We start from the raw sequence: 23,700 nt of genomic DNA, 5'->3' as shown, positions 1-23,700 counted from the left end.
AGCGCGGAACCGCGCCCAACAGCGACGGCCAGGCCAGGCTGCCGGCGCAGGCGCTGGGCACTCCAGCCCGCGTCTCTATGGTAGGAGCGGAAAAACCGGAAGTAGCCGCGAGAGGGGCGGGGCCAGGGGTGGGGCCTCCGCCACCTCCTCCGCTGGGAGCCGAGGAGAGATGGCGGCCGCCGACGGCGTTGGGGAGGCTGCGCAGGGCGGGGAGCCGGGTCAGCCGGAGCCGCCGCCGCCCCAGCCGCATCCCCTGCCGCCCCAGCCGCCGCCAGAAGAGGCGGCGGCGTCCCCTATGGACGACGGGTTCCTGAGCCTGGACTCGCCCACCTATGTCCTGTACAGGTAACGCCCACGGCATGGTCGCGGCGCGGGAGACCCTCCCCCGCGCGCGGCGCTGCACGGGGCGCGGCTGCGGCAGAAGCTCGCGCGTCCTCGCGGTCCGGCGGCCGGGAGCGGCGGGGTAGGGCCCGTGCTGTCACCGAGCTGGGCGGTGGAGGTTCCGGGCCCCACAGCGCTGGCCTGCTGTAGTCCGAATGCCAAAGGGCTTGGGTGCAGTCGGACCGCAAAGAAGGTCCAGATTGGCTCGCTTTAGAAACGGGGCTTCCCGTGGTTTGTTCTGCGGAAACGGAGAGAGCTAGAGTAAGATCTTTAGGGACCGGGACGTTTTCATTCAGCGTTTTCTTTCAGTGTTTTTAGCGCCCAGCATCAGCCAGGCACCGAGTTAGGCTGTAAGGATGAGACTATGAGGATTCAACTCCGTTACGCGTCCCCACGTCGCCTCGTGCTTAGTGCAAGCGATGTGCAGTGTCGGGTACTGCTGTAACTTTCTCGCCTTTCCTCCCCATCTTTGCCACCACCCAGTCCCGTCCCCGTTAGTTCTTTGCTTTCTATTGGTCATGCTGGTTCCCCAGCTGCATTTTGAACCTGCAGAGACGACTGAGAAGTCCTTACTTTTCTCATGTCTTATTTTTTCTTCTGTAGTTCTAGGTAAACCCATTAGATGGCTGATTTGCGTAGGTTGTTTATGAATTGAGTGAAAGCCACTATGCAGATTTCGTTCTTGGAGTTTACTGTGTTAGTGATTTCAGTTGGTTGAGGTGGCCCCATAGCCCTCAGACCTCTTCTCTGAACTGTGAAATACTCGGGTTCTTCCCTTGACTGTCCGGTTTCCCTGTGCCTAAAGGACAGCGGTACCATTCTCATGCCACTCCCCATCTAGGTCTCACACCTCGGGTAATTGTTTCCCCTGGATTTCTCCTTGTATAATGGGCACAATTTTAGGATTTGTCTAGATACCACAGAATTTTTGCTGTCAATAGCTGATGAGTACAGAGAACTGAAAAATGGATAATAGGAAAAGAATGTAAGTAAAAGAGTGGTTAACGAAAATTTGGTCACACTGAGCAGTTTACACAGCAGTGTCTATAGGCACCCAGTGTTGCCACTGTAATTTATTTTAGCATTGATAATGAGAAGTAGTATTCATTGAATACTTACTATATGCATTTATTATATGCTACATTTATAACATATAGCATATATATTTAAGCATACCGTAATACTATATAGTACATTTAGTGTATTTCCTGTATAATATTGTATATGCTAACTGTGTGTTAGGGTATATATAGTATAATAGTATATATATAGTATAATACTATGTATTATATGCTTACTATTATGCATATTTTAAGAGCTTAACATATTATCTCACTTAAACCTCCAAGTAACCTTCTAAGGTTGGTTGGTAATAGTATCATCTCCATTTTATAAATGAAGAAATTGAGGCCCAGAGAGGTTAAGTAACTTTCTCAGGGTCACACAGCTAGTTAAGTGGTAGAGCCAGTGTTCCACAGATTCCAGACTCTACTGACCACCTGGACCACCTCTCAGTGTACAGTCAAATGATAGTGATTACTTTTACTTTTAAATATCACTTTGTAGTTATTCAGAGTATTCAAATAAAAAATTGTTATTCAAATTTTTTTAAACTGTTGACTGACTCCAAAGAGCCTTATTAGACCAATGAATTAGATTGATTTCTAATTTAAAACTATTGTGTACTTGCTACAAAAACCTGCTTTTGCATTTATGTAAAAACTTTAAATTTGAAAACTATTGATTTATTAACTTTAATTGGAAAATTATTCATTTTATTTTTATTTTACTTAAAAGTTTAATATGTAAAACAAACGGGCAACACTTGGTCGTGAAGAATCCAACCATGGTTACATTATTTGTAAGTTAAAGTGTAATTGTTGCCTTTTTAAAAAAACATCAGATATCTTTTTTTCCTTACACGCTTGAATATAATCGCTGAAAAATATATGTATTTTCAGGGACAGAGCAGAATGGGCTGATATAGATCCAGTGCCGCAGAATGATGGCCCCAATCCAGTGGTCCAGATCATTTATAGTGAAAAATGTAAGTTTATTTTTTATTAGGGAAAGGTCTATAAGTCAAACTTAGTAGCAAAGTTGAAATTCACAACTATGTGACTAGATAGATGACAGAATTTTGTCTAATAAAGATCTAAATGACTTAAGCTAATCTTGTGGGGTTTTGTAATTTATTTTCATGATTAAAAGTTTCATTTTGTCCAAAGGATGTACATATTTTAAGTTTAAATAATGAATGTTACATTATAATACATAGTAGCCACTGTGTGATTGTGCTTTTCATTTAGTGTTTAATCTGCACATGAGATACAATGTAAATGATTTACTGTTTTATTTAGAATAAATTTTGGTTGTTGAAACATGAGCATTTTGAAATATATTTTAGCTGTGAAATGTTAGGCTCAGCTGGAATATATTACTGATAGTGAGTGGATTATTTTCTTTGACAAAGTATTCTTTCATAACGAATGTGAAATGCTTTGTAAATTGAAGGCCATACAAATGTTAATTGTTAGTTGTTCTTCTAGGAAAGGGTAAACAAATAAAATGGAATGCTAGTTTTGTAGTTTTATGTATTTATATATATTTCTTTCAGTTAAGGCTCTGTTATCCAAGATCATTCCTCTTTTACAAAAAGTGATTATTATTTTTCCTGATTATGAGATAATGTCAAGAATGTAAAGAAAGAATAATGGTGTGAGGGTTTGCCTTATCAAATATGAAAGTGTACTACTAAACTTAATAACATGTGGAACTGGTGCAGAAATAAATAGATTAATAAAGAAACTAAAAATAGGTCTCATTATCTCATAATATTTGATAAAAAGGACATTTCATATCTGTATGAAAAAGATGGATTAATCAAGTAATGGTTTTGTAACCATCTGTGGATTTGGATATAAACAGAATTGTATCCCTATCTCATATCTTACATGAAAATAAATTACAGATGAATTAAAGTCCTAAAGCAAAACTGTAAACATACTAGAGCAGGTAGAATAATCTTTCATTCTTAGGGTAAAGAAGGAATTGTTAGGCAAGATGTAAAACTCCGAATTGATTGAGGAAAAGATCAGAAGGTATAACTGCATGAAACCGCAAAACTTCCAAACTGTGAGAGATATTATATGTGAAGAGATAATTCACTAGAAGAAATAGAAATATCTATGAAGAGATGTTAACCTCACTAGTGATCTGAGAAATGAAAACCACAACTTTTCCAGATTCATAAAGTACCTTTTGAAAACTGACACAGTCATTCATTTCTCTTTCAGTTAAAAATAATGAAACCTTTTTTTCAGGGTAAAAAAAAAAAAAAAAAAAAAAAAATCAACATTTTTAATTCTTAAATATATCATTATTACAAATCACAAAGGAAAAGAGAGAAATATGACCCATTGATCAAAAATTGATAAATGAGTATATCAGAATTTTAAATTTGTGCAACAGAAGACACCATGAATAAGTTAAAAAGCAAACAGCAGTGTGGGAGAAGATGTATAAACAGAGGATCGATATTCAGAACCTTATAAGGAATTCCTACGAAAGGTTAAAGAAACAGGGAAAGTAATCAAAAAATAGACAAAGGGTATGAACTTGTAGTTCATAGAAGAAAAGATTTCGTTAGCCATTAAATAGGGGGAAAATCCATTATCATTAGGAATGAAAGATAATTTTAAACTGTTTTATGATATCAGATATTGAGACGTATGAACAGATCCATGCTTTTCAGATGGTAGTTTTCATATGTTTAGCCATTTTAGAAAGCAGTATCGCGTGTATATTTAGTAAAACTAGAAAATGCTCATACCTTACAACCTTGAAGTGCTGTTTCTCATAATACATTCTGGGTTCACTCTGGCTTATGGCATCAGAAGACATGTACTAGGAGGCTGAGAGCACAGACTTCAGAGCCAGACCACCTAGTTCAGATTCTGACTGCACCACTTTACTGACTCTGTAACCTTGGACAAATTATTTAACCTCATTATCTCTGTCTCCTTCTGTGTAAAATGAGGACGATAGTAGTAACTACTTTATAGAGTGAGTGAGTTATACATGTGAAGTAAGAGAACAGTGGCTGACTCATAGTAAGCACTGTGTGTGATAGCTATTACAGTTCACAGCATTTTTTGGAAGAACAAAATATTGGAAACCAGCTATATATTTGTGTTTTGGAGAATAGATAAAGGTATCGTTGTCATACAGTTGTGTGCTATATAACCAATAAGAGGATCTAGATCTGTTATAATAGGGACAGATCGCAGAAACAGTGTTGAGTGAAAAAAAGGCACATAAGTTTTAGACACTTTGAGTATGACAGTATATTAAATTCGTAATTTTTAATTAAAAGACTTTTAATATCAAAAAAAATCTAATGAATATAAAATTATATTTATATAATCCCAAATTTATTTATGACCCTAAATTATATAGGGTCATATAGCCCTAAGACTGAGTATCCTAGTCCCACTTATAGAAATCTGTTCTGCAAAAAAATAGCATTGACATGTAAATTATGCCAGGCCCACTGTATGGAAAAGTGAAACAAGAATAATGTAGATGTGTATACACAGGCATGGAAGGACATATCACTGAGGGGGAAATGCCAAAATGAAAAGCAGAACGAAAATGCTATGCCAACTTCATTAAAAAACAAGAGCAAGATTACATTTATTTGCTTAGAAAAATGTCTGGAGAGACATATCAACTGGTAACAGCCATTACCACTGATACAGGTCCAGTGCACTGGGGAGTAGCACTGGAGTATGGGAAACTTCCTCTACTTTTATATTGTTTGCAGTGTTTACAAAGAACATGTATTTCTTTCTTTTTTTTTTGAATACCCCAAATAGTTTTATTTTAAACATTTACCAAATTTAAGTTGTGCTAACTTCTGATACATAGACATATGTATCTACATAACTGTATATACATGCGTATATAAATACATACATAATTCACATCTATGGTAATATTTTGAGCTTTACCTATGAAATTAATTTCAATTTGGGTCAAATATTTCATCTTTTGCAAGAAACCTAACTTGTTCATGAAAATCTTGAATCCATCCGAGGTAAGGAATAGAATCCCGGGTAGGACTGGGATGTGGGAGGGGTGTGGTCAGACATGCCACTAGCCCATACAGGGTGCATTGGTGAAAATTTGAAAAAGGAGCCACATCGTCTGGGCAGACACGGCCATGCACCAATAAACTCGGCTTGGTGAGTGGGGCAGGATTTCAGCTCCCATTCCCTGCCTCAGCTAGATGCCTTGCACTGGGTGCAACCTGCATGTAGGTGGCAGTCCTAGAGGGATGGCTCACTGGCGGTGCAAGCAGAAGATGGTGATCCGGCCACCCTGTACAGCTCCATTCCTTGCTAGACTGATTTAATTTGTCTGGAGGAGTTTGGTCAGGTAGGGATCTTTTCTTCTCACCACTTCTGATGATTTAGTTAAAGAAGGAGATCTCCCCAATGGAAAAAGTCCATTTTTCAGGTTCAAGTGTGCAGATGGCCGTGCAGCCTCCAAGTGGGCTTTCATGGTTTAATCTTAGGAAATAGCCCAATGTTGATTCTTGAGTCCTAAAAAAAGTATGCTGTTGATCTGGTTGTAGATGAGCTTTGCAATTTCCCTTTTCTCTCGGCGCCTCAGCTTGGCCGCCTCACGCCAGGGGTCGTACGGAGGGGCTGCATGAGGAGAGAGGAGCGGGCGGGGAGCCACCGGGCTGTGCCCCAGTCCCAGGCGGGCTGGCTGGGGGACCAGGGTCGTGCACGCCCCCACCCAGATGGCACGGCCAAGCGGGCGTGTGGTGTTCCGCGCCCTCCAGGCTGGCTCCCAGAACATGTATTTCTTTTTAATTAAAAATATTTTGGGGGACTTCCCTAGTGGTGCAGTGGTTAAGAATCTGCCTGCCAATGCAGGGGACACGGGTTCGAGCCCTGGTCTGGGAAGATCCCACATGCCATGGAGCAACTAAGCCCGTACGCCACAACTACTGAGCCTGTGCTCTAGAGCCCACGAGCCACAACTACTGAGCCCGCGAGCCACAACTACTGAAGCCCGTGCGCCGTAGGGCCTGTGCTCCACAACAAGAGAAGCCACCACAGTGAGAAGTCTGCACACCACAACGAAGAGTAGCCCCTGCTCGCCGCAACTAGAGAAAGCCCACATGCCACAATGGAGACCCAGTGCAGCCAAAAAATATATATTTTTTAAAGTAACACATGCTCATTGAAGAAGAATCTGAAGATGTTAACATCAAAAGAAGAGTCTAATCATCCAGAACTAACCACTGTTAACATTTGGTGTATAGCCTTCCACTCCTCGGAAAATATGTTTCCACAGAGTTAGGTTTATACTATGTATGTGTACATGTGTGAATATAAAGTAATGTGTTTATACATTGTATATAGAGTTAACATGTTATAAGCATTTTGTTACACATTTTAAAATATTTGGGAGCTTGGTTCTTAATGACCACATAATATTCCATAGTTATTTACCATTTATATTGTTTCTAAATATTACTCCGGTATAAATTAAATTCAGCATTTTAAAGGTAGTATTTAGGAGTAGATGACCTTTGTATGTTCAGAAAGAGCTATAATTTTTCATGCTCTCCTCTGATAATTTCACTTTTGGGGTTGTAGTCTAACAAAACTATATACATACCCATGTGTGCTTGCATGCACACACATAAATATGTATGTGTGTATTGTGTATTTAATTTTTTAAATTTTTTAATGAAAAGTCATTGGACGCTTAAAGCAGTGATTTTTATAAAACAAAATTGAAAACAACCAGTAGTAGCGGAACGGTTAGGCAAATTAGGATATATTGACATTGTATTCATGCATATTGACCTACTAAAAGTTTGTGAACCCTGTCAGTAACTGGAAAATTGTATGCTATAGGAAAAATAGCAGGACTTTCCTGGTGGTCCAGTGGTTAAGAATCCGCCTTCCGATGCAGGGGATGCAGGTTCGATCCCTGGTCGGGGAACATACCCACGTGCCACGGGGCAACTAAGCCCATGCACCACAACTACTGAGCCCGTGCTCCGCAACTACTGAGCCCTTGCACTCTGGAGCCCACATGCCACAACTACTGAGCCCGCACGTTCTGGAGCCTACGCGCCACAAATGGAGAGCCTGCGCGCTGCAACTACTGAGTCCATGCGCTCTGGAGACCACACGCCACAATGAAGAGCCCGTGCACTGCAACAAAAGATCCCACATGCTGCAATGAAGATCCCACATGCTGCAACTAAGACCTGACGCAGCCAAATAAATAAAAATTTAAAAAAAAAGAAAAATAGCATAGCATGTCCACATAAATTTTTAATTGTGGAAAAAGAAGTATTGAGGAGTATTTAACACCTGGGTTTTTTAGTAGTCTGTTTAGGGCCTTAGTCTGTTCTCTACATTAATCTGTGCTGTGATGTGAAGGCATTTCAGCTGCAGTGAAATGAGCATTGTGATTAGCAGTGTGTGCTTTGGTGTCAGACTAGATTGGGGTTTAACTTCTGTCTCCAAAGTACACTGGGCCATGTGAACTTGTTAATCTCTCTTAAGCCTGTTTCTCTTGTGGAAATACTCTTTGATACTCTTGTCAGTGAGGATGTGGAAAAAAATCGGTGTATTCATACATTCTTGGAGGGACTATATATTGATCAGACCTGTTTTGAGAGGTTAATTTGGCACTGTCTGTCAGCATCAACAGTGCACATAACCTTGATCCAGTAATTCCACTTGTAGGAATTCATCCTACAGATGTACTGAATTTGCACGTGTGTGCAGAAACATACCATGATAGGACAGCAAAAGAATGAAAACAATTTAAACATTCATTTATAGGGGACGAGTTAGGTATAATTAGAGTGCCCATACAACGAAATGCTGTGCAACTGTTTGAAAACTTTGTAACGGGGAATGTGGTTGAAAATTATGTCATCTTCCCATCTTGTTCCTCAAACTCGTATGTTCATAAATAAGCATATATTTTTAACTAAACGAATAGCTGCTGCTCTGCACCTTACGTTTTTCACTCAACAACTTGTCTTAGCAGTTGTTCCATTTCAGTACATAGCAGAACAGCCTCGTTACTAATAGCTGCATAGGATTTTGTTGTATGGGTGTACCATGATGGACTTAACCCATTCTTTACTCATGGAAATTTCAGTTGTTTCCAGTCTTCATTTATTTATTTCTTATATAAATTTCCTTGGATGCTTTGGGCACATACAGGAGTATATTTGTAAGAAAACTTACTGGGGGAAGAGATATGGGAACATATTGTATGTGTATAACTGATTCACTTTGTTATAAAGCAGAAGCTAACACACCATTGTAAGGCAATTATACTTCAATAAAGATGTTTAAAAAAAAAAAAAGAAAACTTACTGGAACTGGAATTGTTAGGTCAATGAGTAGTCAGTTTTTATTTATTATTTATGTATTTATTTATTTTTTAGAGAAACACTTTATTTTTGGCTGCGTTGGGTCTTTGTTGCTGTGCGCGGGCTTTCTCTAGTTGCGGCAAGTGGGAGCTACTCTTCGTTGCGGTGCGTGGGGTTCTCATTGTGGTGGTTTCTCTTGTTGTGGAGCACAGGCTCTAGGCCTGGAGGCTTCAGTAAGTTGTGGCTCACGGGCTCAGTAGTTGTGGCTCGCGGGCTCTAGGCATGCAGGCTTCAGTAGTTGTGGCGTGCGGGCTCGGTAGTTGTGGCTCACGGACTCTAGAGCGCAGGCTCAGTAGTTGTGGCGCACGGACTTAGTTGCTCTGCGGCATGTGGGATCTTCCCAGACCAGGGCTTGAACCCGTGTCCCCTGCATTGGCAGGCGGATTCTTAACCACTGCACCACCAGAGAAGTCCCCAGTTTTAAATTTTTAATAGATATTACCAAGTGGTTTTCCATAGAGATATTTACTAGTTTATACGACCTTGAATAATGTATGAGTGAAGAAAGCAAGGCCCAGGACGTTAGAGTAGGATGTGATCTCATTTGTATTAAAAAAAAATGGGAGGATGGAATTAGAACATATACTTGTATGTGCATAGAATATATTTGGAAGGATACACTAGAATCACTCCACAATTGCTTCTGGGGAGAAGGACTGGGAATTTAGTGGAATGCAAACTTAGCGTGAGCCTTTTTGTATTGTTTGAGTTTTCTATCATTGTGTATATTACTTTTTCAGTTAAAAAAAAACTGATCAGGGGGGGCTTGGCCTCTGCCCGGCCTCGGAGCCGGAGCCGGAGGTGTTACCCCAGAAGGGTCGTGCCGAGCTATCCCGTCGGGCGGCGTACCCTGGGCAGGGCCCGGGCCAAGGGTCCAGGATGCTGAATGTCCCTTCCCAGTCTTTCCCGGGCTCCAGCAGCAGCAGTGCGTCTCCTCCAGGGGGCGTAGCAAGGTCCCTCTGAAAAAGGGCAGAAGTCTTATGGATTGGATTCGACTGACCAAAAGTGGAAAGGACCTAACAGGATTAAAAGGAAGATTAATTGAAGTAACTGAAGAAGAACTGAAAAAACACAACAAAAAAGATGATTGTTGGATATGCATAAGAGGCTTTGTTTATAACGTCAGCCCGTATATGGAGTGTCATCCTGGTGGAGAAGAGGAACTTATGAGAGCAGCAGGATCAGATGCTACTGACCTTTTTGATCAGGCCTGTTCTGCCAGTTTTTCCCAGAGTACAGAGTGCATCATTCCTGATCTCCACCCTGCACTCCTTTCAGGAGGTGTTGAAGGTCAGCAGCTGCAGTGGCTAGTGACTTAGTCCTGGAAGAGGCAAGATGGTTCATCGTTGGGTCAGCTATGAATCCATGCTGAAAGAATGCCTGGTTGGCAGGATGGCCGTTAAACCTGCTTTTCCTAAAGACTATCATGAGGAAAAGAAACTCTTAAACGGCATGCTTCCCAAGAGCCAAGTGACAGATCCACTTGCCAAAGAAGGGCCTAGTTCTCCAAGCTATGACTGGTTCCAAAGAGACGCTTTAGTCACCATTGTCATATATACTAAACAGAAGAATATCAATTTAGACTCAGTAATAGCTGATCACCGGGATGATTCCTTTAGAGCAGAAACAGTTATCAAGGATTATTCATATCTTATACATATTGCCCTAAGTCATGAGATTCAGGAAGATTTTTCTGTGTGAGTTGTTGAGAATGTGGGAAAAATAGAGATTGTCCTAAAGGAAAAAGAGAATACTTCTTGGAAATGCCTTGGTCATCCCCTGGAGAATCATAATTCACTTATTCCAAAGAAAGATACAGGTACTGAAATTGTGAAGCCATATACACCTGTATCTGATTCCTTATTCTCAGAGTTCAAGGAACCAGTTCTTCCCAACAATAAATACATCTACTTTTTGATCAAAATCTACCCTGCTGGACTCTTCACACCAGAGCTTGATCATCTTCAGATTGGAGATTATGTTTCTGTAAGCAATCCCGAGGGCAATTTTAAAATATCCCAGTTCCAAGAATTGGAAGATCTCTTTTTATTGGCAGCAGGAACAGGCTTCACACCAATGGTTAAAGTACTGAGTTATGCTTTGACTAATATACCCAGTCTCAGGAAAGTGAAGCTGATGTTCTTCAATAAAACAGAGGATCACATAATTTGGAGAAGCCAATTGGAGAAATTAGCATTTAAGGATAAAAGATTTGACCTTGAATTTGTTCTCTCAGCACCTACTTCTGAATGGAATGGCAAACGGGGATACGTTTCACCAGCTCTGCTTTCTGAATTTTTGAAAAGAAGTTTAGACACGTCCAAAGTCCTCATCTGCATTTGTGGACCAATGCCATTTACAGAACAAGGAATGAAGTTGCTGCATGATTTGAACTTTTCCAAAGATGAGATCCATAATTTTACAGCATAATGAAGAGGTGTCATTCAACTGTTTTAGCTAAATTTGTGATTACTTGGGTTTTTTAAAAGAACATTTTTGTATATAGGTTAACTGGAATCCAGGTTTTAGTTTCTTAAATGAAATCAAATGTTTCTTCACTATAGATACCTTGTTGACTTTATTTTGTACCATAACTTATTTTACTACTGATATTTGTCCTGGAAGGTCAATCATGGCAACAAGTATATACAGGATTCTTTGTTATGAATCACAAAGTTCCTTACCATTTAAACTGTATCACTGTTCTACAATAAGCTCTTGTGTTTTATGACATGATAAAGCAAATGATCATTTTGATCACATTTCTGTGCTGTAAGATGTCTGATTAGCAATACAGATTAAATTTTACATTGCACTGTAAACTCAGGAAATGATCATTTATGTCCTTGTTCTTACTATGAAAACATGGACTGTTATAACTTATTAAGTGATCCAAACATTTTGTGTGTCTATGGCCTTGATACAGAATAGAATAAAAAATATTCTTAATTAAAAAAAAAAAAAAACTGATCAGGGACTTCCCTGGTGGTCCAGAGGTTAAGAATCCGCCTTCCAATGCAGGGGACATGGGTTCAATCCCTGGTCGGGGAGCTAAGATCCCACATGCCGAGGGGCAACTAAGCCCATGCACTGCAACTACTGAGCCCTTGTGCCTCAGCTAGAGAGCCCACGTGCTGCAAACTACAGAGCCCATGCGCTCTGGAGCCTGTGCACCACAACGAAGGGCCTGCCTGCTGCAACTAAGACCTGATGCAGCCAAAAAAAAAAAAAAAAACTGATCAAAATAAAATGTGAGAAAAACAGCTAAGTGAATATATTTGGATATATGCACTCTTAATTTTTCTTTAATGCATAAGGTCTTTGGGGGATCTGGAGTCTGGCATCAACCCCTGTACGTGCATCCTGGCTGTGACACAAGTTATCAGAGTGGCAGTCATAGTCATTGGATTTTCTTTCTTTTGCATATTATAAATCGTATACATACAATAAAGTATCTTCCTCATAGAGTAAAACAACATTTTGTACTATAGTGGTCGTTTTAAACAAGAAAGACCATCCTAATGCAGTTGTGTGCTCTGTTTCTAGTTCAGGATGTTTATGATTATTTCCGGGCTGTCCTGCAGCGTGACGAGAGAAGTGAACGAGCTTTTAAGCTAACCAGAGATGCTATCGAGTTAAATGCAGCCAATTACACAGTGTGGTAAGTAAGACATATCATTAATATTCCCTGTGTGAATGTCTCAGGTTTTAGTTTGGATGACTTTTTTCTTAACATTAATTTTTATCAAAACAACAATTCACATATGAGTTTAAAAGTCAGAGACTGAATGAAAAATAGCAATCTCTCCTCTATTCCTTCTCACTACAGAGTCTCACTCCCCGGAGGCAACAACTCCTAGGTGTTTTTTCTTAAAATCACCTCTATATTCTTAATCATGTGCTTGATTATTTTTAATTTTTTCATTTTAGACATTACTCCTTCTACGGAAGATACAGAGTTCAGTCTCCTGTACTGTCTCCATCACAGTAATCAGTTCATGGTTCATGCGGACCCACATTTCATTGTATATTTACATTTCCTTTAACAGATTGGCTTTTTTATTTAGTTTGGTTCTCTTTTTACCAGCAAGTTATCTGTCTCCCAGACTCTTCTCATGTAGAATGTCTCGTTACTGTTGAGCACAGCAGGTAACCCTTCAGTTCCTTCCTTTCTTCTCCGAGGACTTGGGCACCGCGTGTCTGGTCCATAGCTCTTTCCTGTGTCGGGTCCCTGTTTCCTAGATCCCACATCTTTCTCTTTCCTGCTTTACTCTCATTTTATAGACCAGATCCTTGAATACAAGAAAACTCTTAGAAGGCTGTGATGGAAATTGTTACTGAGGTTTCATAAATTTAAAAGTGTCTTAAGTCTCTTCTAGCTTCAGTGATAGAATTCTGGATTGGAAATCATTCTTCTTTAGATTTTTAAAACTGTCTTTCTGTTTCTTTCAGCCTCTATTGAGAAGATTCCCATTCCTTCATTTTAACCTTTTCTTTAGCTTTGGGAAATTTTTTTTGTTTTATGTTCTTTTGATAATGTCTTCTCTCTTTCCTCTGTTGGCTGTCTCTGGAATGCCTTTTAGTTGCATGTTGTACTTCTGAGGTTGTCTTTTCTTACTTTTATCTCTTTTTATTTACTTTTGAGATTTCTTCAACTTTATCTTCTAACTGTTCTATCTGCACTCATGTTTAATTTACAAGAGCTCTTTTTATCTTCTCTGAATATTCTTTTTTAATAGCATCTTGTTTATTTCACGGATGGGATATGTTTTCACTTTTCTGTTTATTTGTTTTGATCTCTTTAATGTAAACATTTTTCTCAAACGAGTGGTAATTCTTGGCTCTCCTTTCATACTTACAGTGGAAGCAGGAAAAACCTGATTTGGCATCTCTTCGTGTTGCAGGACTTGTCACCTAGAGGGCTTTACCGTGAAGTTAGCATGGAGGCATGGCTGTTTTGTTTGACGTCTTCATATGTCAGTATTTCTGGGTCTTTTCTCTTGACTACTTTGTTTCTCTGAAGAAGAGCTGTCTGAGGAGTGTACATTTGGCTGCCACAGTTCTGGGGGTCAATTCTGGCAGGGGAAGACAGGGGTGGGGGGCATCTCAGCTGTTCAGTGTATCAGCATTTTAAATTTCCTTGTTTCCAGCCTTTACCTCACCCTGCCTTCTGCTGTGTCTGGTATTTCTTTCTGCTTTGGATTTTTCCAGAAAATAAAGCCACTTGTCTGCTGCCCAGGCTTTTTAGGAAAACCCTAGTCCTCCTTCTCCTGTGTGTTTTCTTTACTTTCACAAAACACACTTCACTTCTGGCGCTTCTAGTCACCGAATGTGTGTGGGATTTTTCCCCTACCAAGCAGTTCCCTGTGACACGACCTGGGTGTCCTACAGTTTAACTCAATTCTAACACTGTCTACCTGGAGGTAACGTCAGATCCCACAGGTTAAGGGCTCGGTCCCACAAGCCTGCCCCACCCCGATGCCAGTCGCACATCCTGTGCTTCTGACTGGTGGGCCATAAATCATAGGTTCCACGATCCCCTCCTTGGGTTCAACCGATTTGCTAGAGCAGCTCACAGAATTCAGTGAAACACTTACTTAGGTTTACCAGTTTATTAAATGGTATGATAAAACAGAGAGATGCACAGCCGGATGAAAAGGTGCATAGGGCGAGGTCTGGGAGGGTCCCGAGCACAGGAGCTTCTGTTCCTGTGGGGCTGAGGTGCATCACCCTCCTGGTACATGGATGTGTTCACCCACCTGGAAGATCTCCAAATCCCCTGCTGTTGGGATTTAATGGTGGCTTCCTCGCCTGGACACGATCTATTATTAACTCCATTTCCAGCCTTTCTCCCCTGTCTGGAAGATGGGAGGTGGGGCTGAACATTCCAAGTTTCTAATCAAGGCTTGGTCTTTCTGGTGACCAGGAGCCATCCAGGAGCCCAACCAGAATCACCTCAGTAGAAGAGATGCCCGAGTGCTCTTATCACTCAGGAATTTCAAGGGTTTTAGGAGCTGTGTGTGAGGAAAAAAAAAGACACACACACACACACACACACACACACACACACACAGGTTGGGAGATGTTGTCACCTCTCTGCTCAGGGTGGGGGGAGGGATGTTGGCTGCTGAGGACTCTGTCTACATTTTAAATTGTTTTCAGCCCCACCCTTGACTTCCAGGTTCGGAAATAACTGATACATCTGATTTCTGAACCTTTCTTCCTCAGTTGACAGGTTTTTGGCACTTTCTGGTTTTCAAAGTCAGTCAAAACTATCAGCTTACCATTTTCCATCGTTTTGTTGACCTCTTTCAATTGCTGTGGTATCCCCTAATCCTTGTGGATTTATACCCTTTTTATTTCTTTACTGTCATTTTAGTAGGATTATCTAGAGCTGTTAGTGTGATCTTCCATCACTTTATGTCTCTAATATGCACATTTTTAGCTTGTAAGAAATTCCTGACTGTACACAGCTCAGAGCAACTTAGAATGCATTTAAAATTTCCTAAGTTTATTTGCTGTTTTCTTAAAAACAGTATACCTGAAATTACCCATATGAACCAGGGTGCCTGTATGTGTATGTGCTCTGTGAAGCCTCATTTTCTTTAAACTAATTATAATAGAGAAATACTGTCATCTCCTCTATTTAGCATTTCATTTTAAGAGATAACTTTTAAAGTAGTTTTTTTGGGGGGTGGAGTCAAGATGGCGGTGTGGGAAGACACAGAGTTGGCATCTCCCCACAACTAGGGCGCTTGCCAGACACTGGTGGGGGACCTCGAAGCCCAAGGAGATGGGAGGAACCCCCAAGTGAACCGGTAGGATGTGGGGGGACTGAGCAGGGAGGAGAAGTGGAGGCCAGACAGGACCGGTGCCCTTGACGGGTGGCTGAGAGGGGAGGGGTTCCTATGCCTGGAGAGACCCTCGGGGGCTCAGATCGGGGGGGGAGAGTGCCCAGCATTTGCCCTACTCACTCGAGCCTGGGAAGCCTGCTGGGCTCCCAGGCTGGGTCCCCCGCCCTCCAAAGCCCCCTCCAGGATGCGTGGGTCCTGGAGGCATAGGAGGGAGGCCGGGGGAGAGGAGGAGAGGCAGCAGGAGGGGCCCTCCAGGACAGGAGGAGCAGGAGAGGAGCAGAGGGCATTTGCCCCGCCCACGTGGGCCCAGGAAGCCAGCTGGGCTCCCAGCCCGGGTCCCCCGTCCTCTGAGACCAGAGGCAGGCCTGGGCCCCTTCTGTTCCATTGAGCCTAAGCCCCACCCCCCACACACACCCCAGGGCCTTTTCCAGCCCTGTCAGTCCTAAGCATAGGCCCCGCCTACCACCCAAACCTCGCCCTTGCTTAGGTCCCACCCTCCACAGCCAAGGCCTTTTCTACCTTTTTTTTTTTTTCCTTCTGCTCTTTTTTTTTTCCCTTCTGCTCTTGTTTACTATTGTGGTTCTGTTTTACCTTATGGTTGTTTCATCTATATTTTTATTTTCATATTCTTTCTAACATATCTGTTAGTTTCCTAGTCTAATTTTATTTTTTACTCTTTCTTATTATTCTTTTTTTTTTTTTTTTTTTTGCTGCTCTGCGCAGCTTACAAAATCTTGGTTCATGAGCCAGAGGTAGGACTGAAGCTCCTGCGGTAGGAGCTCCGAGTCTGAACCACTGGACTAACAGAGAACCTCAGACCCCAGGGAATATTCATCACAGTGAGGTCTCCCGGAGGTCCTCATCTCAGCACCAAGACCCAGCCCTACCCAACAGCCAACAAATTCCAGTGTTGGACGCCTCAGGCCAAACAACAAGTAAGACAGGAACACAATCCCACCCATCAAAAAAAAAAAATGAGACTGCAAAATATATGTCACAGATGAAGGAGCAAGGTAAAAACCTATAAGACCAAATAAATGAAGAGGAAATAGGCACTCTACCTGAAAAAGAATTCACAGTAATGATAGTAAAGATGATTCAGAATCTCGGAAATAAAATGGAGGCACTGATTGAGAAAATACAAGAAATGTTTAACAAAGATCTAGAAGAACTAAAGAACAAACAAACAGAGATGAACAACACAACTGAAATGAAAAATACACTAGAAGGAATCAATAACAGAATAACTGAGGCACAAGAACGAATAAGTGAGCTGGAAGATAAAATGGTGGAAATAACTGCCGAGGAACAGAATAAAGAAAAAAGAACGAAAACAATTGAAGACAATCACAGATAGCTCTGGGACAACACTAAACGCACCAACATTCAAATTATAGCGGTCCCCGAAGAAGAAGAGAAAAAGAAGGGGTCTGAGAAAATATTTGAAGAGATTATAGTGGAAAACTTCCCTAACGTGGGAAAGGAAATAGTCACCTAAGTCCAGGAAGCACAGAGAGTCCCGTACAGGATAAACCCAAGGATAAACACACCAAGACACATACTAAAACTAACAAAAATTAAATACAAAGAAAAAATATTAAAAGCAGCAAGGGAAAAACAAAAAATAACATACAATGGAATCCCCATAAGGTTAACAGCTGATTTTTCAGCACAAACTCTGCAGGCCAGAAGGGAGTGGCAAGGTATACTTGAAGTGATGAAAGACAAAAGCCTGCAACCAAGACTACTCTGCCCAGCAATGATCTTATTCAGATTTGATGGAGAAATTAAAAGCTTTTCAGACAAGCAAAAGCTAAGAGAATTCAGCACCACCAAACCAGCTTTACAACAAATGCTAAAGAAACTTCTCTAGGCGGGAAACATAAGAGAAGAATAAGACCTACAAAAACAAACCCAAAACAGTTAAGAAAATGGTAATAGGAATATACATATCAATAATAACCTTGAATGTAAATGGATTAAATGCCCCAACCAAAAGACACAGACTGGCTGAATAGATGCAAAAACAAGATCCATATATATGCAGTCTACAAGAGACGCACTTCAGACATAGGGACACATACAGGCGGAAAGTGAGGGGATGGAAAAACATATTGCATGCAAATGAAAATCAAAAGAAAGCTGCAGTAGCAATACTCATATCAGATAAAATAGACTTTAAAATAAAGACTGTTACAGGAGATAAGGAAGGACACTACATGATGATCAAGGGATCAATCCAAGAAGAAGATATAACAATTATAAATGCTTATGCACCCAACATAGGAGCACCTCAGTACATAAGGCAAATGGTAACAACCAGGAAAGGAGAAATCGACAGTAACACAATAATAGTAGGGGACTTTAACAACCCACTTACCCAATGGACAGATCATCCAAACAGAAAATAAATAAAGAAACACAAGCTTTAAATGACACAATAGACCAGATAGATTTAATTGATATTTATAGAACATTCCACCCAAAAGTGGCAGAATACACTTTTTTCTCAGTTGCACACAGAACATGCTCCAGGATAGATCACATCATGGGTCACAAATCAAGCCTCGGAAAATTTAAGAAAATTGAAATCATATCAAGCATCTTTTCTGACCACAATGCTATGAGATTGGAAATCAGTTATAGGAAGAAGACTGTAAAAAACACAAATACATGGAGGCTAAACAGTGCACTACTAAATAACCAAGAGATCACTGAAGAAATCAAAGAAGAAATTAAAAAAATACATAGAAACAAATGACAACAGAAACACAACTGAAAACCTATAGGATGCAGCAAAAGCAGTTCTAAGAGGGAAGTTTATAGCAATTCAATCTCACCTCAAGAAACAAGAAAAGTCTCAAACAATGTAACCCTACACCTAAAGAAAGTAGAGAAAGAAGAACAAAGAAAACCCAAAGTCAGTAGAAGGAAAGAAATCATAAATATCAGAGCAGAAATAAATGAAATAGGAATGAAGGAAACAATAGCAAAGATCAATAAAACTAAAAGCTGGTTCTTTGAGAAGATAAACAAAATTGATAAACCCTTAGCCAGACTCACCAAGAAAAAAAGGGAGGAGATGCAAATCAATAAAATTAGAAATGATAAAGAAGAAATCACAACTGACACCACAGAAATACAAAGGATTATAAGAGACTACTACAAACAACTATATGCCAGAAAAATGGACAACCATGAAGAAATGGACAAATTCTTGGAAAGGTACAATTTTCCAAGACAGAACTAGGAAGAATTAGAAAATATAAACAGACCTGTTGCAAGTAATGAAATTGTAATTAAAAATCTTCCAACAAACAAAAATCCAGGGCCAGATGGCTTCACAGGTGAATTCTATCAAACATTTAGAGAAGAGCTAACACCCTTCCTTCTCAAACTCTGCCAAAAAAATTACAGAGGGAGGAACACTCACAAATTCATTCTACGAAGCCACCATCACCCTGATACCAAAACCAGAAAAAGATATCACAAAAAAAGAAAATTATAGACCAATATCACTGATGAACATAGCCACAAAAATTCTCAACAAAATACTAACAAACAGGACCCAACAACATATTAAAAGGATCATACACCATGATCTAGTGGGATTTATCCCAGGGATGCAAGGATTCTTCAGTATACGCAAATCAATCAATGTGATACACCATATTAACAAATTAAAGAATAAAAAGCATAGGATCATCTCAATCGATGCAGAAAAAGCTTTTGACAAAATTCAACACCCATTTGTAAAAACTCTCCAGAAAATGGACAAACCCATTTTCTGGAAATAATCCCATTTACCATTGCAACAAAAAGAATAAAATACCTAGGAATAAACCTACCTAAGGGGGCAAAATACTTCTACTCAGAATACTATAAAGCACTGATGAAAGAAATCAAAGATGATGTAAACAGATAGAGAAATATACCATGTTCTTGGATTGGAAGAATCAATATTGTGAAAATGACTATACTACCCAAAGCAATCTACAGATTCAGTGCAATCCCTATCAAACTATCAATGGCATTCTTCACAGAATTAGCACAAAAAATTTTACAATTTGTATGGAAACACAAAAGACCCCGAATAGCCGAAGCAATCTTGAGAAAGAAAAACAGAGCTGTAAGAATCAGGCTCCCCGACTTCAAACTATACTACAAAGCTAGAGTAATCAAGACAGTATGGTACTGGCACAAAAACAGAAATATAGATCAATGGAACAGGATAGAAAGCCCAGAGATAAACCCATGCACATATAGTCACCTAATCTATGACAAAGGAGACAAGAACATACAATGGAGAAAAGACAGCCTCTTCAATAAGTGGTGCTGTGAAAACTGGACAGCTACATGTAAAAGAATGAATTCAGAACACTCCCTAACACCATACACAAAAATAAACTCAAAATGGATTAAAGACCTAAATGTAAGACCAGACACTATAAAACTCTTAGAGGAAAACATAGGAAAAACACTCTTTGACATAAAATACAGCAAGATCTTTTTTATCCCACCTCCTAGAGTAATGAAGATAAAAACAAAAATAAACAAATGGAACCTCATTAAAGTTAAAAGCTTTTGCACAGCAAAGGAAACCATAATCAAGACAAAAAGACAACCCTCAGAATGGGAGAAAATATTTGCAAATGAAACAATGGACAAAGGATTAATCTCTAAAATATACAAACAGCTCATGGAGCTCAATATTGAAAAACAAACAACCCAATTAAAAAATGCGTGGAAGACTTAAGTAGACATTTTACCAAAGAAGACATACAGATGGCCAAGAGGCACATGAAAAGATGCTCAACATCACTAATTATTAGCGAAGTGCAAATCAAAACTACAATGAGGTATCACCTCACACCAGTCAGAATGGCCATTATCAAAAAATCTAGAAACAGTAAATGCTGGAAAGGGTGTGGTGAAAGGGAACCCTCCTGCACTGTTGGTGGGAAGGTAAATTGATACAACCGCTATGGAGAACAGTATGGAGGTTCCTTAAAAAACTAAAAATAGAACTACCATATGATCCAGCAATCCCACTATTGGGCGTATACCCTGAGAAAACCATAATTTAAAAAGAGACATGTACCACAATGTTAATTGCAGCACTATTTACAATAGCCAGGACATGGAAGCAACCTAAATGTTCATCGACAGATGAATGGATAAAGAAGATGTGGCACATATATACAATGGAATATTACTCAGCCATAAAAAGAAATGAAATTGAGTTATTTGTAGTGAGGTGGATGGACCTAGAGTCTGTCATACAAAGTGAAGTAAGTCAGAAAGAGAAAAACAAATACCATATGCTAACACATATATAGGGAATCAAAAAAAATGGTACTGCTGAACCTAGTGGCAGGGCAGGAATAAAATCGTAAACATAGAAATGGACTTGAGGACACGGGGCAGGCGGGAAACTGGGGCAAAGTGAGAGTAGCATCGACATATGTACACTACCAAATGTAAAATAGATAGCTAGTGGGAAGCAGCAGCATAGCACAGGGAGATCATCTTGGTGCTTTGCGATGACCTAGAGGGGTGGGATGGGGAGGGTGGGAGGGAGGCTCACGAAGGAGGGGATATGAGGATATGTGTATACATATGGCTGATTCGCTTTGTCATACAGCAGAAACGAACACAGTATTGTGAAGCAATTATGGTCCAATAAAGATGTATTAAAAAAAAAAATTAAAAAAATAAAGTAGTTTTTTGTCTCATTATATATTGAGTTGGAATATTTTGAAATTTTGAAGTAAAAATAGACTAGAACTAATCATGTCTTTAGGGAAAAGGTGTTTTTAATGGTTTGACTTCACCTGTGAAGAAATTAAAGAGAAACTTGTTTCATTTATAAGTAGCATTTTTATGGTGGTTCTAAAAGTAAAATATATGATAACGTTTGTAATGAAATTAATTTATTATATGAGTAATGCAACTAAACGAACAGGTTATACCATATGGGGAAAGAGATGTTTTTGATTCTTGTGTAATAGAACACTAGTAACCAGAGTATTACCTGGAAATAATCATTTTTTGGTTGTCTTCTGTCTCACATTTGCTGCCTTTCACTATTTTGCTTCAAAATGCTTGATTCTTCCGTTCTTCAGATAGTTCTATGAGTTTGGACAACCACAAGCGGTTAAATTGCTAAATTATTGGTTATATAGAATACCTACCAAAAAATGTGTCTATGTTGTTGTCTTGTGACTTCATTTGATACTGTGGCTGGGCAATTTATGTGGAGTAATGAGACTTTGGATGCTTGATGTTTGCTGTAGGCATTTTCGGAGAGTTCTCTTAAAGTCACTTCAAAAGGATCTACATGAGGAAATGAACTACATCACGGCAATAATTGAGGAACAGCCCAAAAACTATCAAGTTTGGTAAGATGAAAATAGGAAGGAAATAAGTCACTATGCTAATAGTACCTGCCAATGGGTGACGAAACCATAGGGAATTGTTTGTGTCTTTATAATTACAGTGCTTGCATTGGAGCTAATGTCACCAGTCTTACAGTGTTGTTGGGAGTAACTGAGATAACTTTATGTTTAGTGCTTGAAGTGGTGCTTGACCCATAGTTAACACTCAAATGTTTGCTGCCGTAATTATTTCAAACTTCGACATTAGCACATAATAGTACTAGAGTCAGGAAAAAATTTGAGTGAAAAATCTGAAAAAATGTTTCTATTCAGTGTGTTATAAAATGACTCTCTGGTATTTCATCTTTTATTCATTTATTAAAAAATTTTTTATTGATGTTGGGGGTACAAAGATGAATGAGACACAGTCTAAAAGGGAAAGCAAATAATAAAACCAGTTATTTTACAGAACAGTGTGAAAAATATAATGGTAGGGTTTTTTACAGTGTATATTTGTCCTAAAAGTTAAGCCCCTAACTTAGACAAGAGGATGGGGGAGCAGGACACAGTGGGGGAAAAGAGAAGTTATGGGACAGGAGGACAGAGAACAAATAGGAAAGAAAGAAAGAGTCCGGACAGTACCCAGCATTTAGTGAGCCCCCCATGAATGGTAGCGACTGTGGTGATGGAGGTGACGGTCGAGGAAGAGCAGGAGGAGGAGAGAAGGAGGTGGCGTTGCCGTGGTCATGGTGAAGGAGATGCAGCAGCGTGGTGTCCGTCAAGAGCTGTCTCCACTTCTGTGCCACTGACTGCCTGCTCTTCATGCAGGGCTTGCCTCCATTTGATGTTTTTCCAATGTAATGACTGGGACACACACCACCCTGTCTTTATGCCTGAGATTTAAGGATGATTTCTGAGAAGAAAGACTGCTGAGGCAAAGAGAATATTCTGGGGAGAAGAGGCATGAAAGAGCTTGGTGCACTCCGGGAACTGCATGTAATTCCATGTGATTAGAGTACGTTTGGGGGCCCTAGGGCGAGATCATAAAGGGCCTTATGAACATTGGTAAGGGTTTGGGGTTTGATCTTAGCTGCAGTGGAGAGCTCCTGACAAATTTTAATTAAGGAAGTAGTATGATGTAGATTTGTGTCTTGGGAGCTTTACCCTGACAGCAGGGTGGAGGATAGCGGAAGAGGCTCACAGTTCTGGCGGGCCATGGCAGTGTAGGGGCCAGGGGAGAGTGTGGTAGGGTATGGGAGAGAGAAGGGTACATGTGAGAGAGGTTTTGGAGGCAGAAGCAACAGGCTTTGAAGTTAAACTTATCAGGGGAGTGACAGAGAAGAATGATGTCTATATTTTTGGCTTGACCATTGGGTGAATGATGGTGCTGACCAGTTGGGGAATTTTGGGAAACAAAGCAGCACATTTTTGGGAAAGAAGGGTGGATTCAGTACTAGACAAGTAGAATTTGATGTGCTTATGGAAAACCTGTGTAAAGTTGTCTGGTTGTCCAGTAAGTGATTGAAAAATGCTCCTCTGGAGTGGCAGTCCCCGCTCTGGATGAGGATGCTCAGGGAGAATTAGAGAAGGTTTGGGACAGAGCACT

The 23,700-nt window shown here is 40.2% G+C and overlaps 2 protein-coding genes across 2 annotated transcripts in view; both read left to right on the top strand.

The window, feature by feature from the left end:
* The first annotated feature begins 137 nt into the window (after positions 1-137).
* FNTA (farnesyltransferase, CAAX box, subunit alpha) overlaps positions 138-23,700 on the top strand; it is a 32,255-nt gene continuing 8,692 nt past the window's right edge. Inside the window, exons 1-4 of the mRNA XM_068531959.1 lie at positions 138-345; positions 2,343-2,428; positions 12,410-12,524; positions 22,014-22,118. Of these exons, the coding sequence (XP_068388060.1) occupies positions 170-345; positions 2,343-2,428; positions 12,410-12,524; positions 22,014-22,118 (482 nt within the window). The 5' untranslated portion in view covers positions 138-169. The remainder of the gene's footprint in view (positions 346-2,342; positions 2,429-12,409; positions 12,525-22,013; positions 22,119-23,700) is intronic.
* Positions 9,743-11,357, top strand: LOC137755934 (cytochrome b5 reductase 4-like). The gene is given in 3 exon segments (XM_068532077.1): positions 9,743-9,779; positions 9,782-10,075; positions 10,194-11,357. Coding segments are annotated over 3 exon segments (1,431 nt in total). The 3' UTR covers positions 11,294-11,357.

Source organism: Eschrichtius robustus, chromosome 21 (genome assembly GCF_028021215.1).
Source record: "Eschrichtius robustus isolate mEscRob2 chromosome 21, mEscRob2.pri, whole genome shotgun sequence".
Taxonomy (NCBI): domain Eukaryota; kingdom Metazoa; phylum Chordata; class Mammalia; order Artiodactyla; family Eschrichtiidae; genus Eschrichtius; species Eschrichtius robustus.
The sequence above is the reverse complement of the archived record's forward strand: the minus strand, read 5'-3'. Positions and strand labels throughout refer to the sequence as shown.